Source organism: Scyliorhinus canicula, chromosome 5 (assembly GCF_902713615.1).
Source record: "Scyliorhinus canicula chromosome 5, sScyCan1.1, whole genome shotgun sequence".
Lineage (NCBI taxonomy): Eukaryota > Metazoa > Chordata > Chondrichthyes > Carcharhiniformes > Scyliorhinidae > Scyliorhinus > Scyliorhinus canicula.
The window spans coordinates 127,274,932-127,302,241 of NC_052150.1; the positions used below are offsets into that span (position 1 = coordinate 127,274,932).

Sequence of the window (27,310 nt, forward strand, 5' to 3'; positions counted from 1 at the left end):
TTGCAACGGGACTGGAAGATCCTGCTGGTGGCCATTGGCAAGCAGCCCCTGCTGTGGGGAAACCTGCCACGTGGGGTGGGGGGGGGTGTAGCTGGAGAATTCCACCCTTCATGTTTCAAAGAGTACTGATGATGCAAATCTACAAAAAGCAGTTTCAGCTTCTTATGTCTACGTCGTTTGGGGGGAAATGGGGCTAATTATGCTGAGGGGGACAAAGAAAAGAACACTTGCTTATTTTTGTTTATCAGCATGAGTCATGCCCATGAGAGCCCAGAATTCAGAAAAGTACCAAATGCACCCAAGTGTATAACCTCTGCATCATTTTTAATAGTTCATGGCATCTGAGTGTCATTGGTGGGTGTTGGTGCACTGCTGGTGGAACGGGAAATCCCACCGGCAGAGAACCCCACCAGCCATTTTCATTTTTCTACCTTAAATTTTGTATATTTTAGAAATATTTATAATTCACTTAATAACACAATCTCTGGAGTACTATATGCCTCCACTTCAAATGCTTCAGCTCCTCACTCAAGGATTACCACATTATCAGATGCTGTTGACTAACCTACTGCCACTTTTCAGCCTGTTAAAAATGGATATACAATTAAAACTGAGTCAAAGTCTGTCAACATTCAGTAAATTTAAAGCAAATCACAAGAAGGTTGCAAAAGAAGTCACATGCTGTATAGATTTACGATGCACTGCACTTTGCCAGGGTAAACCGGAATTTAACCTGTTTCTTTGAAACTTAAATCAAACACAATCCGGTTTAACTGTAACTATATTGTAATTGAAAAAGCAGAAAATGAATTATTGCAATTACCGTTCGATTGGTGCATATGGGGGTGAATGCATTTGTCCCACAGGTGAAGATCCTGTTGTTGTTGATGAGGAGGACCCGGATATAATTCTGACATTCTTCCTGAAATGGCACATTGCAATTTTAATACCGCAGTCAGGATGTGAGGCAGAAAATAAATCAGGAGATAGAAAAGACATATAAAAAAGGCAATATTACAATAATCATGGGGGACTTCAATATGCAGGTGGACTGGGAAAATTAGGTTGGCAGTGACCTCAAGAAAAAGAATTTGTGGAATGTCTTTAAGATGGATTTTTGGAGAGCTTGTGGTAGAGCACATTTGGGGAACAGGCAATTCTGGATTTGGTGATGTGTAATTAAGCAGACCTGATCAGACAATTTAAGGTGAACGACTCCTTAGCGGCAGTGACCATAATATGATAGAATTTACCCTGCAGTTTGAAAAGGAGAAGCTGGAATCAGATTAACGGTGTTGCAATTGAGGAAAGATAACTACAAAGACACGAGGGAGGAGCAGGCCCGAGTTGATTGGAAGGGGAACCTAGCAGAGAAGACAGTAGAACAGCAATGGCAGGAGTTTTGGGGGGTTATTCGGGAGGCACAACAGAAATTCATCCCAAGGAGGGGGAAACATGCTAAGGGGAGGACGAGGCATCGAAGGCTGCCGAGGGAAGTCAAGGACAGCATAAAGGCTAAGGAAAAAGCGTACAAAGTGGCGAGGATTAGTGGGAAGCCAAAGGATTGGGAAGCCTTTAAAGCGAGCAAAGGACAACTAAAAAAGCAATAAGGGGGGAGAAGATGAAATACGAGTGTAAGCTAGCTAGTAATATAAATGATAGGAAGAGTTTTTTGATGTATGAAAGGTAAGAGAGAGGCAAGAATGACCATTGTACCACAGGAAAATAATAAGCAATCTTTATTTTTGTCACAAGTAGGCTTAGTTAACACTGCAATGAAGTTACTGTGAAAAGCCCCTAGTCGCCACATTCCGGCGCCTGTTTGGGTACATAGGGAGAGAATTCAATATGTCCAATTCACCTAACAAGCACGTCTTCCAAACTTGTGGGAGGAAACCAGAGAACTCGAAGGAAACCCATGCAGACACGGGGAAGAATGTGCAGACTCCGCACAGACAATGACTCAACCCGGTGATCGAACCCAGGTCCCTGGCGCTGTGAAGCAACAGAGCTAACCACTGTGCAACTGCGCTGCAAGGGGTCTTTAATGACTAGTGGTATTCCACAGGGTTCAGTGTTGGGACCACAATTATTCACAATATACATTAACGATCTGGATGAAGGAATTGAAGGCATTGTTGCTAAGTTTGCAGATGATACAAAGATATGTAGAGGGACAGATAGTATTGAAGAAGTGGCAAGGCTGCAGAAGGATGTGGGCAGGATAGGAGAGTGTGCAAAGAAGTGGCAGATGGAATACAATGTGGAAAGGTGTGAGGTTATGCACTTTGATCGGAAGCATAGAGGCATAGACTATTTTCTAAATGGGGAAACTCAAAATCTGAACCACAATGGGACTTAGGAATCCTATTTCAGGATTCTCTTACAGTTAGCATACAGGTTCAGTTGGCAGTTAGGGCAGCAAATGCAATGTTAGCATTCATTTCGAAAGGGCTAGAATACAAGAGCAGGGATCTACTGCTAAGGCTGTATAAGGCTCTGGTCAGACCGTATTTGGAATACTGTGAGCAGTTTTGGGCCCCATTTCGAAGGATGTGCTGGCCTTGGAAAGGTGCCAGAGGAGGTTCACAAGAATGATCGAGGAATGAAGAGCTTGTCGTATGAGGAGCAGTTGAGTTCTCTGGGTCTGTACTCAATATAGTTTAGAAGGATGAGGGGAGAAACTTACAGAATACTGAGAGGCCTAGATAGAGTGAATGTGGGGCAGATGTTTCCATTAGTAGGAGATTAGAACCCGAGGGCACAGCCTCAGGCTGAAGCGATAATCCTTTAATACTCAGATAAGGCGGAGTTTATTCAGCCAGAGGGTGGTAAATGTGTGGAACGCTATGCCGCAAAAGACTGTGGAGGCCAGGTCACTGAGTTTCTTTAAGACAGAGATAGATAGGTTCTTAATTAATAGGAGGATCAGGGATAACAAGGAGAAGGCAGGAGAATGGGGATGAGAAACATATCAGCAATGATCAAATGTCAGAGCAGGCACAAATGGCCTAATTCTGCTCCTATATCTTATGGTCTAAAAGAAATCACTAACTTGCATTGCATTCTTTCAATTGTTGTATAATAACAGGCCGCAAATGATCATTATTGTGCAATTTAATCAACTATAAGAATCACATCTCAGTTATTGGCACTGACTGAGGTTTTAGGAGTCTTTCTTTGTGTAGGTGGTCCGTTCACTGTAATTGTGATGTCATTAAGTGAACATATCAGGTCCTATTGAATGTTCTGTGGGTGTTTTATGTAACTGAGGTAGATCGACAGTAATCAGCACACATTCCCAATCCCCAAAAGGTAATATGCAGCAATAATAAGGCTGACACTAAGCTGGTCAAGGATACAACTGGTCAGGTTTTCACTCGCATCCTTTTCCTGGATTAAGGGCAGCCCAAATGCCCTGATCAGCTGGCAAAAGTTTGTCTTCACCAGCGGTAGTGCTAATGCTTTCCAGTTAAAAAATCATTTTAATCTAGGCAACATTAAATTTAAATGAATGACTTGTAAATATGTAACTCAATATTCGCAGGATCATAAACCTAGGTTCTGAGATAGTCCTGGTCATAGAATTTGCAGTGCAGAAGGAGGCCATTCGGCCAGTCTGCACCGGCCCCTAGCCAAGCCCATACCTCCACCCTATCCCCGTAACCCCATCCAACCCTTTTTTGTTTGGACACAAAGGGCAATTATCATGGCCAATCCACCTAACCAGCACACCGTTGGACTGTGGGAAGAAACCGGAGCACCCGGAGGAAACCCACGCAGACACAGGGAGAGCGTGCATACTCCGTACAGACAGTGACCCAAGCCGGGAATTGAACCTACGACCCTGGAGCTGATCTAACACTGTGCTACCGTGCTGCAGTTATTATACCTGAAACACCTCCTCCCAAAATTACATCACAAATAGATTTGTTTAATAAATGTGTAAAGTACTGTTATCCAAAATTATAAGGAAATTAAAAATCAGGATCGGGGGAGACAAGAAGAACAGCAAGTCCCTTACTTTCTATCTAGAACTGACTATAAACAGCTGACATATTTAGCCAACAAATGTCGAATACTCAGTGATATTTATTTAAGCTGATATCTGAAACCACTGTGCCCAGATTTTAACCCGGTTCTCAATTCAACAGATTAAAAAGCAACACAGATGTATACCCAGTGACGACTACTGATTTTCTTTTAAATTCTGAAATTCCAGACATGCTACAACTTCAAATGGTTGGTATTCATGGTAATTAAATACGTTGCGGGGTCTTTCTAAATGCGCCTTTGATTCGCATTAGAAATTCTGTTGCTGGAAGCATTTGCTTACATCGCTGCTGGCAAGATACCAAAGTGTGTGAGGGAGCAGCCAGAGTTCCCACTCATTTCACAGTACAGGATCATGCCTTATTCACTGGAGAACAATCGCCACCTACCTCAGTTTTCCCTTTACTGAAACAGCTTTTTTTTGTCTTTTCATCTGAATGCCATTCCACTCCCTAAAGAGAGGAGGAAAAGATCACAAGGTTACAGTAGAAGGCTATATCCAGTGCCATAACAGACTCCTCAGCACCTACACTGAATGTACCCAAGTCCATGATGAGCAACTCTAATTATGAAATATCACATTGTCTTTGTGAAAATAATTCCACAAAGTGAAGGTTCCCACACATTCACATCGAAAAATACTTCAAATTAATTGTTGCAAAGATGTGGTGAGGCAGGCTTCGTTTATTAACATCCGTAACATGCATATCCAACAGATGTTGTTTAATTTCTACACAGATGGTGTAGCTAAGTATTGCACGGGATGTTAAACACGAAGAGTTGAAACATATTCACTGCAAATATATATAAACAGGTTTCCGTCCGACAATATCTCAGCTTTTCAAGTATGAAACACTAATGGGCTATCTATTACCATGTGCTAAAAGATGGCAAAAATGTTCTTTTTTTAAACTTCTCTTACTCTTTTTCTTTTAGGCCTTTTGGACAGTTCAGTATACTCACAAAAAGTTGATACTGAAAGTCTGACAGCCTGAAGAGTTCATCTATTTTTTTTTAAGACATTTTATGAGGGTATTTGTAGTTTTATAATAATAACAGTAACAGCAACATAAACATGGTACATTGAACATCTCCATCCCTATCCCATGCACCGCACCCCCAATAATGAAACCACAGCATAAACTGCCACCCCACCCTTCGAGATTTCTGCCTCTGCTAAGATTTTAATTTTCTCCGAGAAAGTCAATGAATGGCTGCCACCTCCGGACGAACCCCAACATTGACCCTCTTCGGGCGAACTTTATTTTCTCAAGACTGAGAAACCCAGCCATGTCGCTAACCCAGATTTCTAATTTCGGGGGCATCGAGTCCCTCCACATTAACAGAATCCGTCTCCGGGCTACCAGGAAGGCAAAGGCGAAGACGTCAGCCTCTTTCGCTCACTGGACTCCCGGTTCTTCCGACACTCCAAAGATCGCCACCTCTGGACTCTGCACCACCGGTGTTTTACGTACCGTGGAAACAACCCTAGCAAAACCCTGCCAAAACCCCCTAAGCTTTGGACATGCCCAAAACATGTGGGCATGAATTGCTGGATCTCCCGCGCACCTCGCACACCTGGAAGAGTTCATCTATTGACGAATAAACTTCAATTTGACTTAAGGCAGTAATAATCATATACAAATACCATTCCACCAACATTAAAATCCCCAAATTTATCAGGGATAAGATTGTTTAAGGGTTCCCACTGGAGAAACTTTGGGTGGAGGACAGGCAAATCCTGAAGAAAGTAGCCCAAGGTCATTTGCTACATCCAGGAGTTTCCTAGATGTTTTTGTAAGATGTGAAACCTCTGTCCACCACTTAAAAGGCAAATGAGAGCAAGGAGCCTGGGACAGGGACTGCCTAGATCAAAGATGCGGCACTTTTGATTCAGTCAGTACCGTACGTTATCAGTGGAGGCAGGTACATCAAGTGAGGTGAGGCTAACTGGCCTCTAGAAGAGCGGTTCTCAAACTTTTTTGGTTGAAGGATTTATTTTCAAATGAATTAAAAATCATAGACCACTAATTTAAATTATAGACTATAAGACATAGGAGCAGAAATAGGCCATTCAGTCTATCGGGTCTGCTCCGCCATTCAAGGAGAAACAGAAAGCAAAGAGTGGGGATAAATGGCTGTTTTTCTGGATGACGATTGTTCCCCATAGAGGGCCACAGAGAGTATGGACAGAGTTGGGGTTGGCTGGCTAACATGTCTTCCAGAGATGTGCCCACCTTTCCCATGGTAACAAGATATCCTCCTCCTGACCATACACAATCTGGTGGGATCAGCTCTGGAGGGCATTAGCTGGCAAGTTCTCAATATTACCTTTTTTAGCAGTCAGTATTTTGAGTCGTTCAATAAGTGGAGAATATTAGCCACAACATTAAAAATCTTAGCGTTTTACTGTGATGACCCAGGAGTAAATCTAAAAGATTTCAACACAAGGGACCTTAGCCCTAAATTTCTGTGGCTATCTCCTAGTCTCCTTTCTGCAGGACATCAGCTCAGTGAAAGTGGATATTTACATAATTCTTCAGAGGTTACAGCAGAAGATTAGGACAATTGAGACAGAAATTCTGGACACTCCTATTTAAACATTTAAGGGGGTTAAGTACCTTTAAATTCAGGCGTGGCGATAGTGATACATGGTTACGGTGCCCTTATTCAAACTGAGGCAGGACGTATGCAACATTGCGCTTCCGAACCATTTTAATGATTGGACTGCGTGACACATCACTGAATGCTCTGCTGAGTGACTGCACACCTCAGCTAGAGCCCAAACTCACTGGCTAGTGTCAGGTTAACACCAGTTAAAGCTAACCTCCACTACCTTTAAACCAGACTACACCTCTGAAAGACAGGCCTTGGCTGCAGCAGGAGCTGAAACTGATTGGAGAAGACTTGAAAATCTAGAGGAAGGAACAATAATGACCCCCAGATTTTTGGATGCTGTCACTCGAGTCATTGGTGCAGCAAAGGTACAGTAAGAAAGAGGTTCTCTTCCCTCAAGAGACTAGGAAGCCCTCCAGATTAGTGCTGGGAAGACAGTAGCAGCAGGTGGTTGTGGCAGTCCATGCTACTAAAACCGAGGACTCAAATGCAGTGTTTCAAGTATCTTAAATGACCTAACATGGGGCAGGCGGGGCGGGGGGTTCTTTTTCTATTTGGTCTGGGTGGTCTGGGTTAAAGAAGGTTTTGGCTGTTTGCTGTTGCCAGTTATTTTTTGTTTTTCTTTTGTTATTAAATATATTTGAAAATGTTTCCGATAACTTTTTTTTTTAATGGCCTAAGACGAGTGATTAGTCAGTGAATGTACCTTCACATGCCATAGCCTCCCAACTGCTGCATTAGCTTCACATACTGCAACAATATCACACCCTCTTTACCAGTCAATGTCAACTACACCTCAAACCTCCTATTCATGTTTCATCTCATCCTCACACATTTAGCCATGCCACAGCCTGGGGCGGGGCTCAAACATTTCAGAAATAGTCGAGTGTGCCAGGATGAAGCAATCGTGCATACTGCCCGGGTATCGGCCGCAGACGTGTATGACGTGCAACTGATGGTCACATATCAGCTGAACATTCATCAAGTGGTATCCCTTTGGTTTGTGTAGAGCGGCCCATGATCTGCAGGTGCTCATAGGGGGCATACATCCCGTCGATCACCCTGGACCCAGTCGCATGGGTGGTCACCCCGGCCACGAGGCCTGTTCCCCAGTCACCTCCCCCCCCCTCCCCCCCTCCCCCCCCCCCCCCCCCCCCCCCCTCCCTCCCTCCCAGCCAGCCTGGCCAGTGTCCAGTCCGGCAGCCCGCAGTCGCTCCTCTCTGTGTCTCACCTCCTCTCCCTCAGCCGTTTTCACAATTTTGAAAAGCACAAGTGAACCACACCATCGGGAACTCGGCCCATCGGAGGCGGAGAATCGCGGAGGCCCCAGAGAATACCAGGTCAGTTCAGTCCCAGTAATGACATGCAAACAGTGTGTACTATACATGCGTTCTGGTACGCATTGACGCTGCTGTCAAGGTGATGGAGAACCGCGATTTGAAGTCAAATCGGCACCCCCCGCGATTTTGCCATCGGCCTTGTTTCCCGATTCCCAATCCCACCCATGACATTTCTCACATTTCACAGGAATATCTAAACTCTTGTTTGAAATGTGACAGGGAGATTTACAAATAAATCCTAACCATGAAACCATTTTTATGAATACATTTAAAGAGATGATTATGAATAAGTCTGCTCCAAGGTCTTTGTTTGACAGAAATATGATGAACTCAAACGCCTTTCTGGACTGGTTTTTGGTCCTAATCCTGACAAGGTAGATTTACTGCAGCTACTGTACACAGGATCTTAAAAACTGGCAACTGGGTTCTACTGAATGAGGAGCGTGAGCTGTACAAAGTGAAATGGCAGCACTCCAGTGACTGCTGGTAGTGGCTACCCTGTGGACTCAGCAGCTGCTGGAATCACTGAATACAGAGAGTGTAATTGACATCAAGAATTGGCTTTCCATAACATGCTGACAATTTACTTCCAACTGTGCAACACCACAAAAATACAGCAGTATTTCGGACACTGAAACTGATCATATAACTTCAAAGTCCCTGGGCTGGATTTTCCGCTGGCGGGAAGCTCCATTTTGGGTTTCCCGACGGCGTGGGGCTGCCCCACAATGGGAAACCCCATTGACTAGTCAGCAAAGCGGAGCATCCCACCGGCAGGATGAAACAGAAATGTGGCGGGACGGAGAATCCCTTGTATCTTTTTGAGAATGGAAGCCTTCCTGCAGACAGACATTTGCACTCTCTTCACAACCATGTTGCTCTTTTGGTCAAGATGGTATAAATTCAGTATCTAGCTGTTTTGATATTCCATCACTCGAGAGGAAATGTATCATGTGATCCAGTCTCAGTTTCACTTTTCTCTTTGAGCAGAACACTCTGCTGCTGTTTTCTTCAAACTTTCTATCCATGTATATATGTTTTTTTATCTGCCCAGTTTAGATGAATCAACCAACATGTTCACACAATCCCTTGTGGGTGATCTGTGCCCTTGTATCATCACCAAAGCACAACATGGTGTTCAGGTTAAGCAGCGTGGCAGCAATATTCATTGTACAGGTACAACATGTAGCTAAATTTGCAGATTATACAAAGATATGCAGAGGGCTATGTAGTATCGAGGAAGCAGGTGGGCTGCAGAAGGTCTTGGACGGGCTAGGCGAGTGGGCAAATAAGTGGCAGATGGAATACAATGTGGAAAAGTGTGAGGTTATACACTTTGGTCGGAAGAATAGAGTCACAGACTATTTTCTAAATGGCATAGGAAATCAGAAGCACAAAGGAACTTGGGGATCCTTGTTCGCGATTCTCTTAAGATTAACGTCCAGGTTTAGTCGGCAGTTAGGAAGGCAAATGCAAAGTTAGCATTCATGTCGAGAGGGCTAAAGAGCAGGGATGTACTTCTGAGGCTGTATAAGGCTCTGGTCAGACTCCATTTGGAGTATTGTGAGCAGTTTAGGGCCCCATATCTAAGGAAGGATGTGCTGGCCTTGGAAAAGGTCCAGAGAACGTTCACAAGAATGATCCCTGGAATGAAGAGTTTGTCGTATGAGAAGCAGTTGAGGACTCTGGGTCAGTACTCATTGGAGTTTCGAAGGATGAGGGGGGATATTATTGAAACTTACAGGATACTGCGAGGCCTGGATAGAGTGGACGTTGAGAGGATGTTTCCACTAGCATGAAAAATTAGCACCCGCTGCCACAGCCTCTTACTCAAGGGACGATCCTTTAAAACTGAGATGAGGAGGAATTTCTTCAGCCAGAGGGTTGTGAATCTGTGGAACACTTTGCCGCAGAAGGCTGTGTTGTCCAAATCACTGAGTGTCTTTAAGACAGAGATAGATAGGTTCTTGATTAATAAGGGGATCAGGGATTATGGGGAGAAGGCAGGAGAATGGGGATGAAAAACACATCAGCCATGATTGAATGGCGGAGCAGACTCAATGGGCTGAGTGGCCTAATTCAGCTCCTATGTTTTATGATCTTACGGTGAAAAGCTTTAGATTGAGCTACGTGGCATGAGTTAGCCCTCAACGTTTTGGTCAGACCGCAATGATTTTGCAACATCAGAGAATGTTGAAATGGAAACATGGTGGCTGCACAGAAGAGCTTTGAAGATATAGTACAGAGAAAGTGGATCAATCCCTCAGTGAGTGGGACAGTGCGTCGGGAGGACCAGCACCATATTAGATCAGTCCAAAAATGGAGGTGGGCCGGATCGGTGGTGAGCAAGTGAGAGTCAAAACAGAAACAAACAAAGACTTCACAACGATCGGGTCAGCGAAGGTTGTAATTATAATAGATGACTTCGGAAGTTGCTGAACAATAAACTGAATAAAACAAGGAGAAAGATCAAAGGGAAATTGTCAAACGGCCACAAAGTTCCCCAGTTTGAGTTGGGATGCAGCTGACCAACTATACAAATTTAATTAAACAGGATACAGGGCTATGGGGCTGGATTCTCCGCACCCCGAAGCTGAAATCACGTTCGATGGGACGGAGAATCCAGTTTCACGCATGAAACCGGGTCTGGCGCCGGTTCCGCAATGCTCTGACCCCTGACAAGCGTAGTACTCTGGGTGTACGCCACGCCGAGTATCTACTACCTGAGGCCATTGCCTGAGACCCCCTTCGCCATTCTCCACCCCCGACCGGCCGAATTCCCGATGGCGTATTTCGAATGTGGTCCTGCCGTTCGGGAAACCCGCGTTTCAGTCGGGGGCAGGCTGATCGGAGGGCAGGGTGGCCTCATTCGGGAGGGGGCCTTTTTCATACGGGCAGTCTGGGTCGGGCGAGCGGCCGATCGGGGGCACTATTTCCGCGGTCCAGGTCCGCAGTCTGAGTCCGCCATTGAGCACGGCGCAGCCGCTGGAGGCCATCGCCATGCACATGCGAGGCCTCTGGCCCAGTAGTGTGGGGGCCTGTATCTGCAGATGGAGCTGCAAGCTCCAGGAGAGCTGCCTGCCAGCCCCCTGCAAGGCTATGAATCAGTGGCCCTTTGACGCCAGTTTTCCTGCCGTAAAAGACCACAGTTTTCGCGACGATGTGGGGACATCGTCCCGAAAACGGAGATCCAGCCCATAGTTTTTTCATTCAGGTGTGTCTGAAACAAACAAGCAAAGCATTAAAGTCGCCTAGCAATTGGGAATGAACGTCTACAAAGACTGAGCATGTCAAGATTAATAACGGAAGAGCTAAAGGATCCCTACATTGGACTACATTGAAAGACTGGCTCAGAATCACGTTAAACATCCATATTTATCAACTAGTGTAATATGCCATTTCGATAACAGAAATCCAGAATCCAAAAACCACCTTGTCAGCAAATGCAGATAAAGGGTGATTTTTCAAACACATAGGGTGAGTAGGGTGATCATGGCTCGGCACAACATTGAGGGCCGAAGGGCCTGTTCTGTGCTGTACTGTTCTATGTTCTACATAGTTGGCAGACAGAATTATTGAGTTGATGATTGAATCCACTCTTATGGAAGCATTCCAAAAAGATTTGCTAGATGAGGCCAAAGCATTGAAGAGTTACTCAAGGGTGGCTAAATACCAAGAAATCCTCACATGTCAATGAAGTTTACAGATCCTAAATACCACCCCAATTGTTGATGCACTTACTAGAACGTAAACATAGCAAGCCTTGTGGAAGTTATGGCCTTCTGCGTGCACCAAGGGAATGCCCAATATTCTATTAATTCTGCAAAGCATATGCCAGAAAGGGCCATTTTCAGCAACAGTGCATCAGAGCAAAGGCAGACAAAGAGCGCTACACTGATTTAAACAGGCGGCATCTATATCTAATAGCCTCGCTAAACAAAAGGGGTACGATTCTCCCAAAAGGGAACAAAGTCGCCTAACGAGCATGTTTAGCCGTGTGTTTTCTGGCACTCGCAATGCCGAGAAACAAATGGCAAGTCAGCACGACTCGCATTGTTTAAGGAGCCTGAATGGGGAACGCACGGCTGAGGATGCAGATAGCCCCGTTTCGTACAGTGGGGAGTTCTGCTCACTGGAATTTCCCATTGTACCAAGCGATCAGGATGCCATAAATGGCGTCCCAATCTCCGATGCCCCCAAAACAGTCCCCAAACTCCCCGCCCAGCCCCAATGCAATATGGGAGGGTCCCCAGGCCCCCACTTCACCCACGCCGGAAAACACTGGACCGATTGTGCACACGCAAAAATGCCAGCATGGCACCTTGGCAGTGCCAACCCGGCACCTTTTCAATGCCCATGCAGCTGCTGGCCTCTGATTCCCTGGGGACCTCTACGATTGCCGTTCCGTCTGGTCCCCATTTGTGGGGACCAGTGCTGAATGGTGCTCGCCGAGGTCTCTGAGGCGATGGGATTGAATCTCTAAGTCTCAGGTACCTCGGGAATCTGCACATTAGAGTAGGGCTTACTGCCTCACTCTAATCTGCAGATTTGCTAAAAAGTGGTCCCACCCATTGTCGGTGGGATTCACATCGCAATGTCCCGCAAGATTGCGTTGAGGCGTTGCAAGCTGGGTAGATCCCGGGGTCTCCCGGCTTTCAATGGCCATGCTGCGCCATAGCAAGCTTTTTCTGGCACAGCATAGCCATTGGATCACGCCCAAGATTTCCACTGTTAAATCTCTCATTCTCAAATATACAAAGTCCAAGCAAAGTCTACGCATTGCATTGTTTCTTTGGTTTTCCCTCACAGGGAGACATCTGAGAGCAACGCATTTCAGTGCAACTATTCCATCGCTGGCAGAGCTTATGTTTGGCAGCCCAGTGCATACAAATTGACCTAGTTTTACCCATTTTACACTCTCAGAAACTAAAGAGGACATTTTAAAACTGCAAGATAAGTGCGTGGTAAAAATGCGAGTACAGAATTGCCAAGTTTCGAGGTGTCAGATATTGCCCCTTAAATCACTCCCATATTTGATTTCACTGCACCCATAATGTTGTTTTGATGCACAGTGAAATTTGACAATGGAGATACTCAGTCCAATGAACCTAGTTTCCCTCTCCCGACCAGTCAACCCAATCTGAAGCATCATACCCAAATAAATTTTCAGAAAATCCGTATATCTGTGCAAACTATATTTTTAAACTTCTGTCTCTATCGCTTGCCTGGTGAAATTCACTTTCTTGGTTATTACTACTGCAATGGTCAACGACACCACACCCATTATGCCTAAACTGTAGATCATGTATGTGGTGGTCAGTTTCGTTTTGACACTGGAATATGTTGAGCACTTCCCATACTTTGGCAGCCACCTCTCTGAAAAGGCCATCATTAATGAGGAGATCCAACTCAGGGTCGGCACCCCCAGCTCATCTTTCTATACACTATGGCAGTGGGTGTTTGACAACAAAGGCCTCTGCAAATGAACAAAACTCGGTTGTGCAGCGCAATGGTCATCACAACATTCATGTACTGTCGCGAGATCGGTCTGTGTATCAGTGTGAAACATAAGAGCGCTAGAGAAATTCCACCAGGAATACCTCCATTGCATCCTCCGAATTCAATGGGAGAACCGTTGCTGAAAGCTCTCATCTCAAATCCGACCTCACAAGCCCTCAGGCAACACACTGAATCCAGCTGGCTAAAAAGCAACCCCCCCACCGACCAGGTCCTATTTTCTCAACTCTCAAGTGGCCAGCATTCCAGGGGACAACTGAGACAAATTTACAAAGGCTCTGTCGCTCTCTTTGAAGTGCAGCAGCATTGAGATTAATGACTGGGAGGAGCTTGCTAACAATCATTCAAAACAGCGACAGCTTGTCCATCATGCTGCATCAGGCTTCGAGTTCAAAAGCCTTAGGGCCAGGCAGAGCAACAGCAGAAAAGGAAGCAAATCCTGACTCCATATTTCACTGCCTTGTGAGACATCCTGCCCCATGTGCCCAAAGATCAGAGTCAACAATCATCCTGCTCAGACGCATGAAGACCCATGGCAGAAACCTGCATTCCTGAGGATTCACCATCCTCGACTTGAGGAACAATAAGGACAGCAATGGTTTTCCCCAGCTAGTCTGCGTTCGATACATGTCTTTTTGTAACAAACTGTGCCTATGGAAGCATAGAAAGCACAGCACATATATTTTATTTCTAAAATTATATATCTGTCATCTGCTATGCTGGAGAAGGATCAAACATCACCTCTTAAACACAGCATAAATAACTGCAATACTAGGTGATAATTAGTTTCTATTTCCACCTTTCTAGCAGCTCACCCCATTGATAAACACTTGTATACACAACTATATTCACTTGCAGTATTTTATGCACCACAGGCCTCACATGTATCAGAATGCAAAATCTTCATCAAGGATTGATTTTGTATATATAGCTCTCCGCCACTTGACTGAATTGAATAATCATATCCCGAAAAACCATACCACCACTGGGTGAGTGACACTTTGCTTGTGGTGCATTGTCCCTCGGTGTGGCAGCTGGAGATTGGCTCTTAGGCTGGTCTCAAATTGGAGCATATTAAAATGAAGAGGGTCAGGTCCTCCATGCCAGCAGCATCCCTTGAAAGGCCTTGACAAAAGGATTTCAGTTTAATTTATTTGGGTGTACTTTAAAACAGAAGTACCCAGCCTGCAGGTAGGCCAGGAAGAGAAATCGTGGGCTCCGGGATGGGGTCAGGATGTGAGCCTAGGTAGGGTGTTCTTTCCAAGGGTTTGTGAAGACTCGATGGACCGAATGGCCTCCTTCTGCACTGCAGAGATTCTACGATTGTTTGATTCTCCTGTTTCCAGGCTCCTTATTCCTCCCCACCCCCAAACTTTAACCTCCCCCCTCACTCGTGCACCTTTGTTTTCCCCTTTTCAAGATTCACCAATCAATTCGCCAATCACAGAAAGATGCTATTAAAATGATACCATCCATTGTTGGCACCTTGTTACAGATATCATTCGATATATATGCAGCATGGGTCATTATTATTCAAAGCAGCAACCATGTAATGCAGTTAAAAGCAAGATACTGCGGATGCTGAAATCTGAACCAGAAACAGAAAATACTGGACAATCTCAGCAGGTCTGACAGCATCAATGGAGAGAGAAGGGAGCTAATGTTTCGAGTCTGGATGGCTGTTTGTCAAATCTAAGCAAACTGGAAATGGGGTCAGATTTAAACTGTTATGGGGGGACATGGAGCAGTGGGGCTGGATAGGGGGCCAACGATCGGTGGAGACTGACAAAGATGTCGAGGACAGAGACAAAAGGAATGGAAATAGGGTTGACTAAGGCAGCTGATAGTGGCACATAAAGAGATTAAAATGTGTGAATGGCAGAACAAAGTTGAGCAGCATGTTATAGGGCAACTGGGAACAGTTGGCCCAACTGGAGTTGGGGGCGGGGGGCACAATGGTGAGAGAAAAACAGATCATTAGAAGAAAAGTGAAAATAAAAATAAATTGCAAGAAATAAAAATGGGGTGAAGGTGGAGGAGAGATTTCACAGTACAGTCTGAAGTTGTTGAATTCAATGTTAAGTCTGGAAGGCTGCAACGTGCCCAATTGGAAGATGAGGTGCTATACCTCCAGTTTGCGCTGGGCTTCACTGGAACATTGCAGCAGACCAAGGACAGACATATGGACATGAGAGCAGGACGGTGATTGAAATGGCGAGCGACAGGAAGGTCTGGGTCCTGCTTGCGGACGGACCGAAGGTGTTCAGCAAAGCAGTCACCCAGTCTGCGTATAGTCTCTCCAATGTAGAGTAGACCGCTTTGGGACCAGCAAATGCAATGTACCAGATTGAAGGAGGTACTCATGAAGCGCTACCTCAACGGAAAAGAATGTTCAGGGCCTAAGATGGTGAACAGAGAGAAGGTAAAGGGGCAGGTGTTACACCTTCTGTGATTGCATGGGAAGGTGCTGTGGGAAGAGGGTGAGGTGTTGGGGTAATGGACAAGTGGGTTAGGGTATCCCGGAGGAAATGGTGCAATGCTGACCGGGGGAGTGAGGAGAAGATGCGTTTGGTGGTGGCATCATGCTGGAGTTGGTGGAACGGGCGAGGATGATTCTTTGAATGCGGAAGCTGCTGGGGTGAAAAGTGAGGACAAGGGGGACCCTATCCTGGTTCTGGCAGGGAGGAGAGGAGGTGTGGGCAGAGGTGTGGGAGATGGGTCGGACACGGTTGAGAGCCTTATTGACCACAGTGGGTGGGAAACTATGATTAAGGAAGAATGAAGAATTGTCGGCAGCACCGTTTTGGAAAGTGGCGTCATCGGAACAGATATGACTGAGGCGAAGGAACTGGGAGAATGGGATGGAATCCTCACAGGGTGTGGGGAGTGAAGTGCTGTAGTTGAGTTAGCTGTGGGAGCTGGTGGGTTTGTAATGGATAGGACGACAGTCTATCCCCAGAAATTAAAATAGAAAGGTCAACGAAGGGAAGGGAAGTGTCGGAGATGGACCAGGCAAAGGTGATAGAGGGTTGGAAACTGGAAGCAAAATTAATTTTAAAATTCCCCAGTCCAGACGGGAACATGGTGTGGCACCGAAATAGTCGGCGATGTACCGATAAAAGAGTTGTGGGATGGGTTCGGAATAGGACCGGAACAAGGAATGTTCCACATACCCCATAAAAAGAGACAGGCAAAACTGGGGTCCATGCAAGGACCCGTAGCCACACCGTTGTATTGGAGGAAATGAGACATGTTAAAGGAGAAAATGTTGAGGACAAGTTCAGCTAGATGGAGGAGATTGGTGATGAATTGGGATTGTTCGGGCCTCTGTCCAAGGACAAAGTGGAAAGCCCGCTGACCATCCTGGTGAGGAATGGAGATATAGAGGGACTGGACATCCATGGTAAAGAGGAGGCGGTTAGGGCCAGGGAACTGGAAGTTGTTGATATGGCAATACAGTGTTCATTTGTGATAATCCCACTGTGACTATTAAACAAAACAGAAAAGTGTAAATTTTAATTTAACAGCATCGTGCAACGTTATTAATTTGGCAGGAAAATATCCCATTAGTTATTTATAACACTGCACAACACTGATTTCGGTAACTGCCTCAGGACTCATTACCACTTCTGCACATTGCATCATAAGGACACGCTGACGGTAAATTCACATTTTGGGGAAAGATTCAATACTTGCAAACCAGATAAACCACACAAGATCTTTCCCACTCTGCAGCAGTATAGAATCACTACAGTACAGAAGGAGGCCATTTGGCCTATCGAGCCTGCACCGACTGTCCAAAAGGGTGCCCTATCTAGGGTCAGGGCCCCACGCTATCCACTTAACCCAGTAACCCCACCTAACCTAACTTTTTGGACACTGAGGGACAATTGATCATGGCCAATGCACTTAATCTGCACATCTTTGGACTGTGGGAGGAAACCAGAGCACCCGGAGGAAACCCACGCAAACACAGGGAGAAAGTGCAAACTCCACACAGACAGTGACCTGAGGCCGGAATTGAACACGGGTCCCTGGAGCTGTGGGGCAGCAGTGCTAACCACTATGCCACCGTGCCATATAGAGGGTGACTTTCTGCTGCCTAGGTGCACGTTATTACTCAGTATAATTATTTCATACCAGGTGTGTAATTAGATTCTATTTTATCAGTAATCTCACAGTGTAGAAAAATTGAATTGCACCTGGACAACAAAGTGGAATTACTGAACAATAGAGGTCTTCACTGTCAGTGAGAAGCGTTGCTACCCTCAGGTGTCTCTGTGCAATACAATTTTAACAAGCCAAAAGTCAAAGATTACTTAAGAAAATAAGAACTAGGAGCAGGAGTAGGCCATCTGGCCCCTCGAGCCTGCTCCGCCATTCAATGAGATCATGGCTGATCTTTTTTGGAATCAGTTCCACTTTCCGGCCCAAACACCATAACCCTTAATCCCTTTATTCTTCAAAAAACTATCTATCTATCTTTATCTTAAAAATATTTAATGATGGAGCCTCAACTGCTTCGCTGGGCAAGGAATTCCATAGATTCACAACCCTTTGGGTGTAGAAGTTCGTCCCAAGCTCAGTCCTAAATATACTTTCCCTTATTTTGAGGCTATGCCCCCTAGTTCTGCTGTCACCCACCAGTGGAAATAACCTACCCGCATCTATCCTATCTATTCCCCCCCCCCCCCCCCCCCCCCGCATCCTTCTAAATTCCAATGAGTACAGTCCCAGTCTACTCAACCTCTCCTTGTAATCCAACCCCTTCAGCTCTGGGACTAACCAAGTGAATCTTCTCTGCACACCCTCCAGCCTCAGTACGTCCTTTCTCAGGTAAGGAGACCAAAACTGAACACAATACTCCAGGTGTGGCCTCACTAACACCTTATACAATTGCAGCATAACCTCCCTAGTCTTAAACTCCATCCCTCTAGCAATGAAGGACAAAACTCCATTTGCCTTCTTAATCACCTGTAGCACCTGTAAACCAACTTTTTGCGACTCATGCACTAGCACACCCAGGTCTCTCTGCACAGCGGCATGTTTTAATATTTTATCATTTAAATAATAATGCCTTTTGCTATTATTCCTAGCAAAATGGATAATCTCACATTTGTCAACATTGTATTCCATCTGCCAGACCCTAGCCCATTCACTTAACCTATCCAAATCCCTCTGCAGACTTCTGGTATCATCTGCACTTTTTGCTTTACCACTCATCTTAGTTTCGTCTGCAAACCTGGACACATTGCACTTGGTCCCCAACTCCAAATCATCTATGTAAATTGTGAACAATTGTGGGCCCAACACTGATCCCTGAGGGACACCACTTGCCAACTGATTGCCAACCAGAGAAATTAACCAATCCTCTATCCATGCTACTACTTTACCCTTAATGCCATGCATCTTTATCTTATGCAGCAATCTTTTGTGTGGCACCTTGTCAAAAGCTTTCTCGAAATCCAGATATACCACATCCATTGGCTCCCCATTATCTAACGCACTGGCAATGTCCTCAAAAAATTCCACTAAATTAGTTAGGTATGACCTGCCCACTACCGAAGTTAAGCTCACTGGCCTATAATTACCCGCTTTCTGCCTACCTCCTTTTTTAAACAGTGGTGTCACGTTTGCTAATTTACAATCTGCCAGGTGCACCCCAGAGTCTAGTGAATTTTGGTAAATTATCACTAGTGCATTTGCAATTTCCCTAGCCATCCCTTTAGCACTCTGGGATGCATTCCATCAGGGCCAGAAGACTTGTCTACCTTTAGCCCCATTAGCTTGCCCATCACTACTTCCTTAGTGATAAAAATCATCTCAAGGTCCTCATCTGTCATAGCCTCATTTCCATCAGTCACTGGCATGTTTTTGTGTCTTCCACTGTGAAGACCAACCCAAAAAACCCAAAGAACCATTTTCTCAACTCCCATTATTAAATCTCCCTTCTCATCCTCTAAAGGACCAATATTTACCTTAGCCACTCTTTTTTGTTTTATGTATTTGTAGAAACTTTTACTATCTGTTTTTATATTCTGAGCAAGTATATTCTCATAATTTATCTTACTCTTCTTTATAACTTTTTTTAGTAGCTTTCTGTTGCCCCCTAAAGATTTCCAAATCCTCTGGTCTCCCACTAATCTTTGCCACTTTGTATACTTTTCCCTTCAATTTGATACTCTCCCTTATTTCCTTCGAAATCCACAGTCGATTTTCCCTCTTTCTACCGTCCTTCCTTTTTGTTGGTATCAACCAACAAAATAGATAGAGGGTGATGAGAATCTGGACCTCATTACCTGAAAGGGTGGTAGAGGCGGGAACCCTCATAACATTTAATAATCATTTAGATGAGCGCTTGAAAAGCCATAGCATACAAGGCTACAGACGAAGTGCTGGAAAATGGGATTAGAATAGACAGGTACTTGATGGCGAGTGCAGTCATGATGGACCGAAGAGCCTCTTTCTGTGCTGTTAAACTTTATGACTCTATAACTTTATTATGACAATGCAGTACCTCAAAAACTCATTAAAGCACCAAGATGGAGTGGGATGATAGGTAAGTAGGCAAACGGGCAAAATTGAAGCGAGTGGAATAGACCCATGAGAATTATGTGCAGTATAAAACAGATTACTGATTCACTATGAGTCCGTTATGCACTCCTGTCCTGGCAATTTCACCCCACAAAACCTGTTCACAGAAAACTTTAATTAGCAACAAAATAAACAGAACTCCAGCCATGATTCAACCCTCTGTTCATAAGATAATTATGGATGATAAAGGCCATCTAACCCCAATTTATCTCATCCATCCCAGAATGACATACAAACATATGTATCATGAGCAGGACAAAAAACAAAGAACAAAGAAAATTACAGCACAGGAACAGGCCCTTCGGCCCTCCCAGCCTGTGCCGATCCAGATCCTTTATCTAAACCTGTTGCCTATTTTCCAAGGACCTACTTCCTTCTGTTCCCCGCCCGTTCATATATCTGTCTAGATGCATCTTAAATGATGCTATTGTGCCCGACTCTACCACCTCCACTGGCAAAGCATTCCAGGCACCCACCACCCTCTGCGTAAAAAACTTTCCACGCACATCTCCCTTAAACTTTCCCCCTCTCACCTTGAAATCGTGACCCCTTGTAATTGACACCCCCACTCTTGGAAAAAGCTTGTTGCTATCCACCCTGTCCATACCTCTCATAATTTTGTAGACCTCAATCAGTCTCCCCTCAACCTCCGTCTTTCCAATGAAAACAATCCTAATCTACTCAACCTTTCTTCATAGCTAGCACCCTCCATACCAGGCAACATCCTGGTGAACCTCCTCTGCACCCTCTCTAAAGCATCCACATCCTTCTGGTAATGTAGTGACCAGAACTGCACGCAGTATTCCAAATGTGGCCTAACCAAAGTCTGATACAACTATAACATGACCTGCCTACTCTTGTACTCAATACCCCGTCCAATGAAGGCAAGCATGCTGTATGCCTTCTTGACCACTCTTATCAACCTGCGTTGCCACCTTCAGGGTACAATGGACCTGAACTCCCAGATCTCTCTGTACATCAATTTTCCCCAGGACTCTTCCATTGACCGTATAGTCCGCTCTTGAATTAGATCTTCCAAAATGCATCACCTCGCATTTGCCTGGATTGAACTCCATCTGCCATTTCTCTGCCCAACTCTCCAATCTATCTATATTTTGCTGTATTCTCTAGGAGTAGACCATTTAGCTCCTCAAGCCTACTCTAGCAGTTGATAACATTGCCTACATTATATCAGTGACTATAACTCAAAAAGTTCTTAAACAATTGTAAAACTACTTGGGGCATTGTGAAAGGTGTTACATAAATATAAGTTTTGTCTTTCTTTGATTACACCTGCATGTAGTAGGCAGAGTGACTGTAGCAATGTTGACTTTGGAGGCCCAATATTGATTCCATCAGGATAATTATTCACAGAGCAATTAACTGGTGTTAAGTTAGCAGCTATAGAGAATCATTACATTGACAAAAACAATTCAACTCTAAGCTAACCTCCCTCCCCAATCCCTCCTCCAACCTCCCCCCCAATGCCCCTCTAATCTCCCCCCAACCTGCTTTCCAACCTCCCCAACCCTTCCTTCTAACCTTCCCCCAAAGCTGCCTATCGAAGACTTTTCGGAAATCCAAGTACATTTATCTACTTCTCCTTTATCTATCCTGCTCATTACAACCTCAAAGAATTCTAATAAATTTGTTAGGCATCATTTCCCCTTCATGAAGCTATGCTAACTCTGCTTGATTATATTATGTATTTCTAAATGCTCTGCTATTACATTCTTTATTTTTTTTAGTTTTTCCAATTAAGGAGCAATTTAGTGTGGCCAATCTACCTGTCCTGCACATCTTTGAGTTGTGGGGGTGAAACCCATGCAGACACGGGGAGAATGTGCAAACTTCACATGGACAGTGACTCAGGGCTGGGATCGAACCCGGGTCCTCAGCGCTATGAGCCAAGAGTGTTAACCACTGTGCAACCATGCCACCCTATTACATCCTTTTTTTTTAATAAATAATTTTTATTGAGATTTTTGAAAAATGTGTAACAACAAAACAATAATAATAACAATAAAAACAATAAACACCCCCCGGAACCCATAACAACGCATATAACGAACCCACCCCCCCCCCCCCCCCCAACCCAATAAACAACAAAGTAAATTAACAATAAATTAAATTAACATAAACAATGCCCCCCTGAAACCCCCCCCCCTTTTCCCCCCCTCACCCCCGGGTTGCTGCTGCCGCTGGCCTAGTTCCCTATCTTTGAGGCAGAAAGTCAAGGAAAGGCTGCCACCGCCTAAAGAACCCTTGTACCGACCCCCTCAGGGCGAATTTGACCTTCTCCAGCTTAATGAATCCCGCCATGTCATTGATCCAGGTCTCCATGCTTGGGGGTCTTGCATCTTTCCATTGCAACAAGATCCTCCGCCGGGCTATTAGGGACGCAAAGGCCAAAACACCGGCCTCTTTTGCCTCCTGCACTCCCGGCTCCACCCCAACCCCAAATATCGCGAGTCCCCAGCCTGGCTTGACCCTGGACCCTACCACCCTCGACACCGTCCTCGCCACCCCCTGCCAGAATTCCCCCAGTGCCGGGCATGCCCAAAACATATGGGCATGGTTCGCTGGGGTCCCCGAACACCTAATGCACCTGTCCTCACCCCCAAAAAACCTGCTCATCCTCATCCCGGACATATGAGCCCTGTGCAGTACCTTGAACTGGATGAGGCCAAGCCTCGCACATGAAGAGGAGGAGTTCACCCTCTCCAGGGCGTACGCCCATATCCTCTCCTCAATCTGCTCCCCCAGCTCCACTTCCCACTTAGCCTTCACCTCCTCTACCGACACCTCCTCCACCTCCTGCATCACCTGGTAGATGTCAGACACCTTCCCATCCCCAACCCACACCCTATCCCTTACCCCCTGCGGGGGCAGCGAAGGGAACCCCTCCACCTGCCGCCTAGCAAACGCCTTGACCTGAAGGTACCTGAACATATACCCCGGGGGGGAGTTCAAACTTCTCCTCCAGCTCACCCAGGCTCGCGAACCTCCCGTCAATGAACAGGTCTCCCAACTTCCTTATGCCCGCCCTGTACCACCCCAGGAACCCGCCATCAATGTTCCCTGGGACAAACCGGTGGTTCCCCCACAGCGGGGCCTCCACCGTGCCCTCCACTTCCCCCCTGTGCCGCCTCCACTGCCCCCAAATCTTGAGGGTAGCCGCCACCACCGGGCTCGTAGTGTACCTCGTTGGAGGGAGCGGCAACGGCGCCGTTACCAGTGCCTTCAGGCTCGTGTTTTTTCATCCTTTATAATAGACTAACATTTTCCCAATGACAGATGTTAAGCTAATTAGCCTCTAGTTGTCTGTTTTTGTCTCCCTCCCTCCCTTTTTTAATAACGGCAGTTGGCACTTTTCCAATCCTCAGGAATTTTTCCAGAATTTAAGATTCTTGGAGGATTATTACCACTATCTCAATAGCAACTTCCTTTATTATCCTGGGATGCAATTAATCAGGTCCAAGGGAGCTAGTGGCTTTTAACCCCATTAGCTTCCCTAGTACTTTTTCTCTAGTGATAATGATTGAATTTATATCTTCCCCACCTTCTGCCCCTTGGTTATTTAGTATTTCTGGAATGCCATTTGCGTCTTCTAAGTGAAGACTGACGCAAAGTATTTATTTAACTCCTCTGCCATTTCCTGTTTTCCAATTATTATTTCCCCAATCTCATTCTCTAAGGGTCCTATGTTCATTTTGGTCCCCCTCCTTACATATTTAAAGAATTTACTATCTGTTTTTATATTCATTGTGAGTTTACCCTCATAGTTTATCTTCTCCCTCTATTTTTTGTTGTCTTTTGTTGGTTTTTAATACTTTTCTAATCCTCTGCCTTACCACTAATCTTTGCCACATTGTATTTTTTTTCAGCTTAATGCTATCCTTAACTTCACTGGTTAACCATGGTTGATTTATTCCCTTCCAAAAATCCTTCTTCCTCACTGAGATATATCTTTGTTATGAGTCATGAACTATTTTCATAAATGTCTTCCATTGCTGGTCAACCATCTTTCCTGCTGAACCCTTTTCCCAGTCCACTCCAGCTAACTCTGCCCTCATTCCTTTGTCATTACCCCTATTCACATTGAATACAGTTGTTTCTGACCCAAGTTTCTCACTCTAAAACTGAATGCTAAATTCTTCCACGTTATGGTTACTGTTTCCTCAGGGATGTTTTACTCAGATTGTTTATTAAACCTGCCTCATTATGCATTACTAGATCCAAAATAGCCTGATCCCTGGGTGGGTCCACAACATATTGTTCGAGGAAACTGCCTCGAATACACTCTATGAATTCTTCCTCATGGCTACCTCTGCCACATAAAGATTAAAGTCACCCATGATTAATATACTACCTTTTTTACATGCCCTCAGTATTACCTGATTTATTCTCCGTATTACAGTTTAATTACTATTTGCAGGCCTGTAGACTACACTCACTAGTGGTTTTTTTCCCCTTGTTATTTCTTACCTCCAACCATATAGATTCTACATCTTCTGATCCAAGATCATTTCTTGCTATCATACTTATTCCATCTCATACTAACAAAGCTACCCCACTTGCCTTTCCTTCTTGCCTGTGCTCACGAAAGTCACATACCTTGAATATTTAGTTCTCAGCTTTGATCTAATGTAACCACGTCTCTGTAATGGCTATAAGATCATACTGGTTAACCTCAATTTGTGGCGTTAATTCATTTATTTTGTATCAAATACTACTTGCATTTAAGTAAAGAGCCATTAATTTTGCTGTTTCACCATTTTTCCCTCTTTGATCCTATTTGTTGCTTTTTTATATTTGTATAACCTGTTCCTTCCGGTCACACTGGGTATCATTACCCAAATAGCTGCTTTGCAATGCTGCCATATCCTTTTGCTTTGTAAGCCTATGTACCCCCTCTCCAGAACCAATACCCCCCCCCTATTTATTTTAAGCGCAGCCAAACAGGTTGACAGGTTACAAATCCTTGCAATATATGCCAATGGCAGGCGGTAAGAGCAGGAAGAATAGTTGGAGCCTCTACCATTACTATTCATAGCTGTACGACATGTAAAGGTGCATAGTGCCACAGTAACTCAGACTCCCTGAGTGAACTGTAACACAGCACCACATTCCCTGGAGTTCCATCCCATAACCCACTTTAAATTAGCAAACATGCGAAATTATACGATCTAACAGTTTGGCATTCTTACTTTCAAAGAAAGTAAGGACGTTGGACAAACATAAAACAGCAATGCTGATTTAACCCATTTTTTAATAGATTCCTTCTGGTCTATTAAATAATCTATGCTGAAGCAGCATGAGGTACAGCTCGCCAGGAAAGTTCTGTTCCTATTTTCTTTCCTGTCCTTTGAGACAAAAGGCTTTTCTCCCACTGTTACAGCTAGCAGCTGGGCTGACAGCTACTAAAATACATTCATTGATAAAAGAGTCTCATCTAAGCCTCTCTTTTGTAAGTCCCAGCTTGAAATGATTCAAACCTGATTGAATTGACTCAAAGTACATTGGGTGGGATTCTCCGTTAGCTGACGCCGAATAGGTTCCCTCGCTAAAATTGCGGCGGGTGCCGATTTGACGCCAAATCACAGGGCGAAATTCTCCCCCCCCCACGACGGGTGGGAGAATAGCGGGAGGGCCTTCCCGACTTTTTTGACGCCCTCCCGCTATTCTCCCCCCCCCGCCGAAATCCCGACACGAATCGCTGCCGCCGTTTTTTTACGGCCGGCAGCGATTCACAGCTGTTAGAAGGGCCGAAGTCCCAGCCCTTTACGACCTTTTTACGAACGGCAAACACACCTGGTCCTGCCATTCGTAAAAACGTCGTGACCACCTGGAAAAAAATAACCATGGCACCGATTAGCACGGCAGTACCACGGCCGTGCCAAGGGTGCCATGGGCCCGCGATCGGTGCCCATCGATCGCGGGCAGCGGGCCCGATGCCCGCGCACTATTTGTCCTTCCGCCGCCCCGCAGTATCAATACGCGGGGCGGCTGAGGGGCAACCCGGACCGCGCATGCGCGGGTTTCGCGCAAAAACGCGATGACGTCACCCGCGCATGCGCGGGTGGAGTCTTCCCACCTGCGCATGCGCGGCTGACGTCATATGACGCGTCAGCCGGCGCTAAGTCCGACAAGCGGGCTTAACGATTTTCGTTAAGCCCGACTTGTCGGGGCCTCCGACGTCGGGCTGCTAGCCCCGACGGGGGACCAGAATCGGTCCCCCGTCGGGAAGGGGCGCGATGCCGTAAAACCCGCCCGGGTTTTACGGCAGTTTGACGATTTCTCCCGTTTTGGGAGAATTTCGCCCACAATTTTCCATCTGATGTGACCATCAATTCACAGAGACAGAGAATTGAATTGAACAGTGTCTTTAATCAACTGGAACAGTGCCTGCCTGCGACTGCTCTGAGAGCCGCCTACAGGGCAGCTGCTCTTTATACCTCCCCTCAAGGGGGCGGAGCCAGGGGCGGAGCCAACAAGGGCCCCAACATGATACAATCGATGTAGTACAGTACAATGGTCCATAGGTGAAGCCCACATGGGCAACAGCATAGTACAATGTAGTACAGTGGTGAATGGTTATCATAATACGTTCACCACACCGTCACTTCAACAGCGGTGTCAATGTGGTCCGGAATTCACCAGTAAACACCATTTGCATGTCATTAGCAGGCCCCACCCGGTATTCTCCGGGGCCTCCGTGATGCTCCGCCTTCAATGGGCCGGGTTCCCCATGGCGCGGTTCATTTGTGCTTTCAAAAATCATGAAACTGGCGTCATGGCTGCAGAGGGAGAGAGAGGAGTTACGGAAAATGTCCAACATGGCTATAGTTTGCTGACAGTTGTGCTGCTGGCCAGTGAGCTCTGCCAGGGCCTGGGGGAGTAGCGGGGGGCACGGCACACCATTGCCGCAGCCGTCAAGCTGCACGGCCCACTGTGAACAAAGGTCATACAGGTGTCCCCCAGGCCACCTCCCTAGGTGCCCTCTGGCCCCAGCCAACCCATCAGCTGTAAGGGTGCGCTCCAGCACAACCAGTGCCATCTTGTTGGCTGGGATGGTGTGTGTGGGTATTGTAATGTGTATATGCGGCTGCAGCTTGTTAGCCTCCCGAGTATCAATCATGGACCCGGCGAATCCCGCACCGTTTCTCATTGGAACCGATTGTGTTTCA

The 27,310-nt window shown here is 45.6% G+C and overlaps 1 protein-coding gene across 3 annotated transcripts in view; it reads right to left on the reverse strand.

Annotated features, from left to right (window-relative positions):
- sema5a (sema domain, seven thrombospondin repeats (type 1 and type 1-like), transmembrane domain (TM) and short cytoplasmic domain, (semaphorin) 5A) overlaps nucleotides 1-27,310 on the reverse strand; it is a 267,608-nt gene that overhangs the window by 110,287 nt on the left and 130,011 nt on the right. For all 3 annotated transcript variants that reach the window (XM_038797605.1, XM_038797604.1, XM_038797606.1), the window contains exons 5-6: nucleotides 4,443-4,505; nucleotides 824-922 (exon numbers count right to left, since the gene is read on the reverse strand). In XM_038797605.1, the coding sequence (XP_038653533.1) occupies nucleotides 824-922; nucleotides 4,443-4,505 (162 nt within the window). The remainder of the gene's footprint in view (nucleotides 1-823; nucleotides 923-4,442; nucleotides 4,506-27,310) is intronic.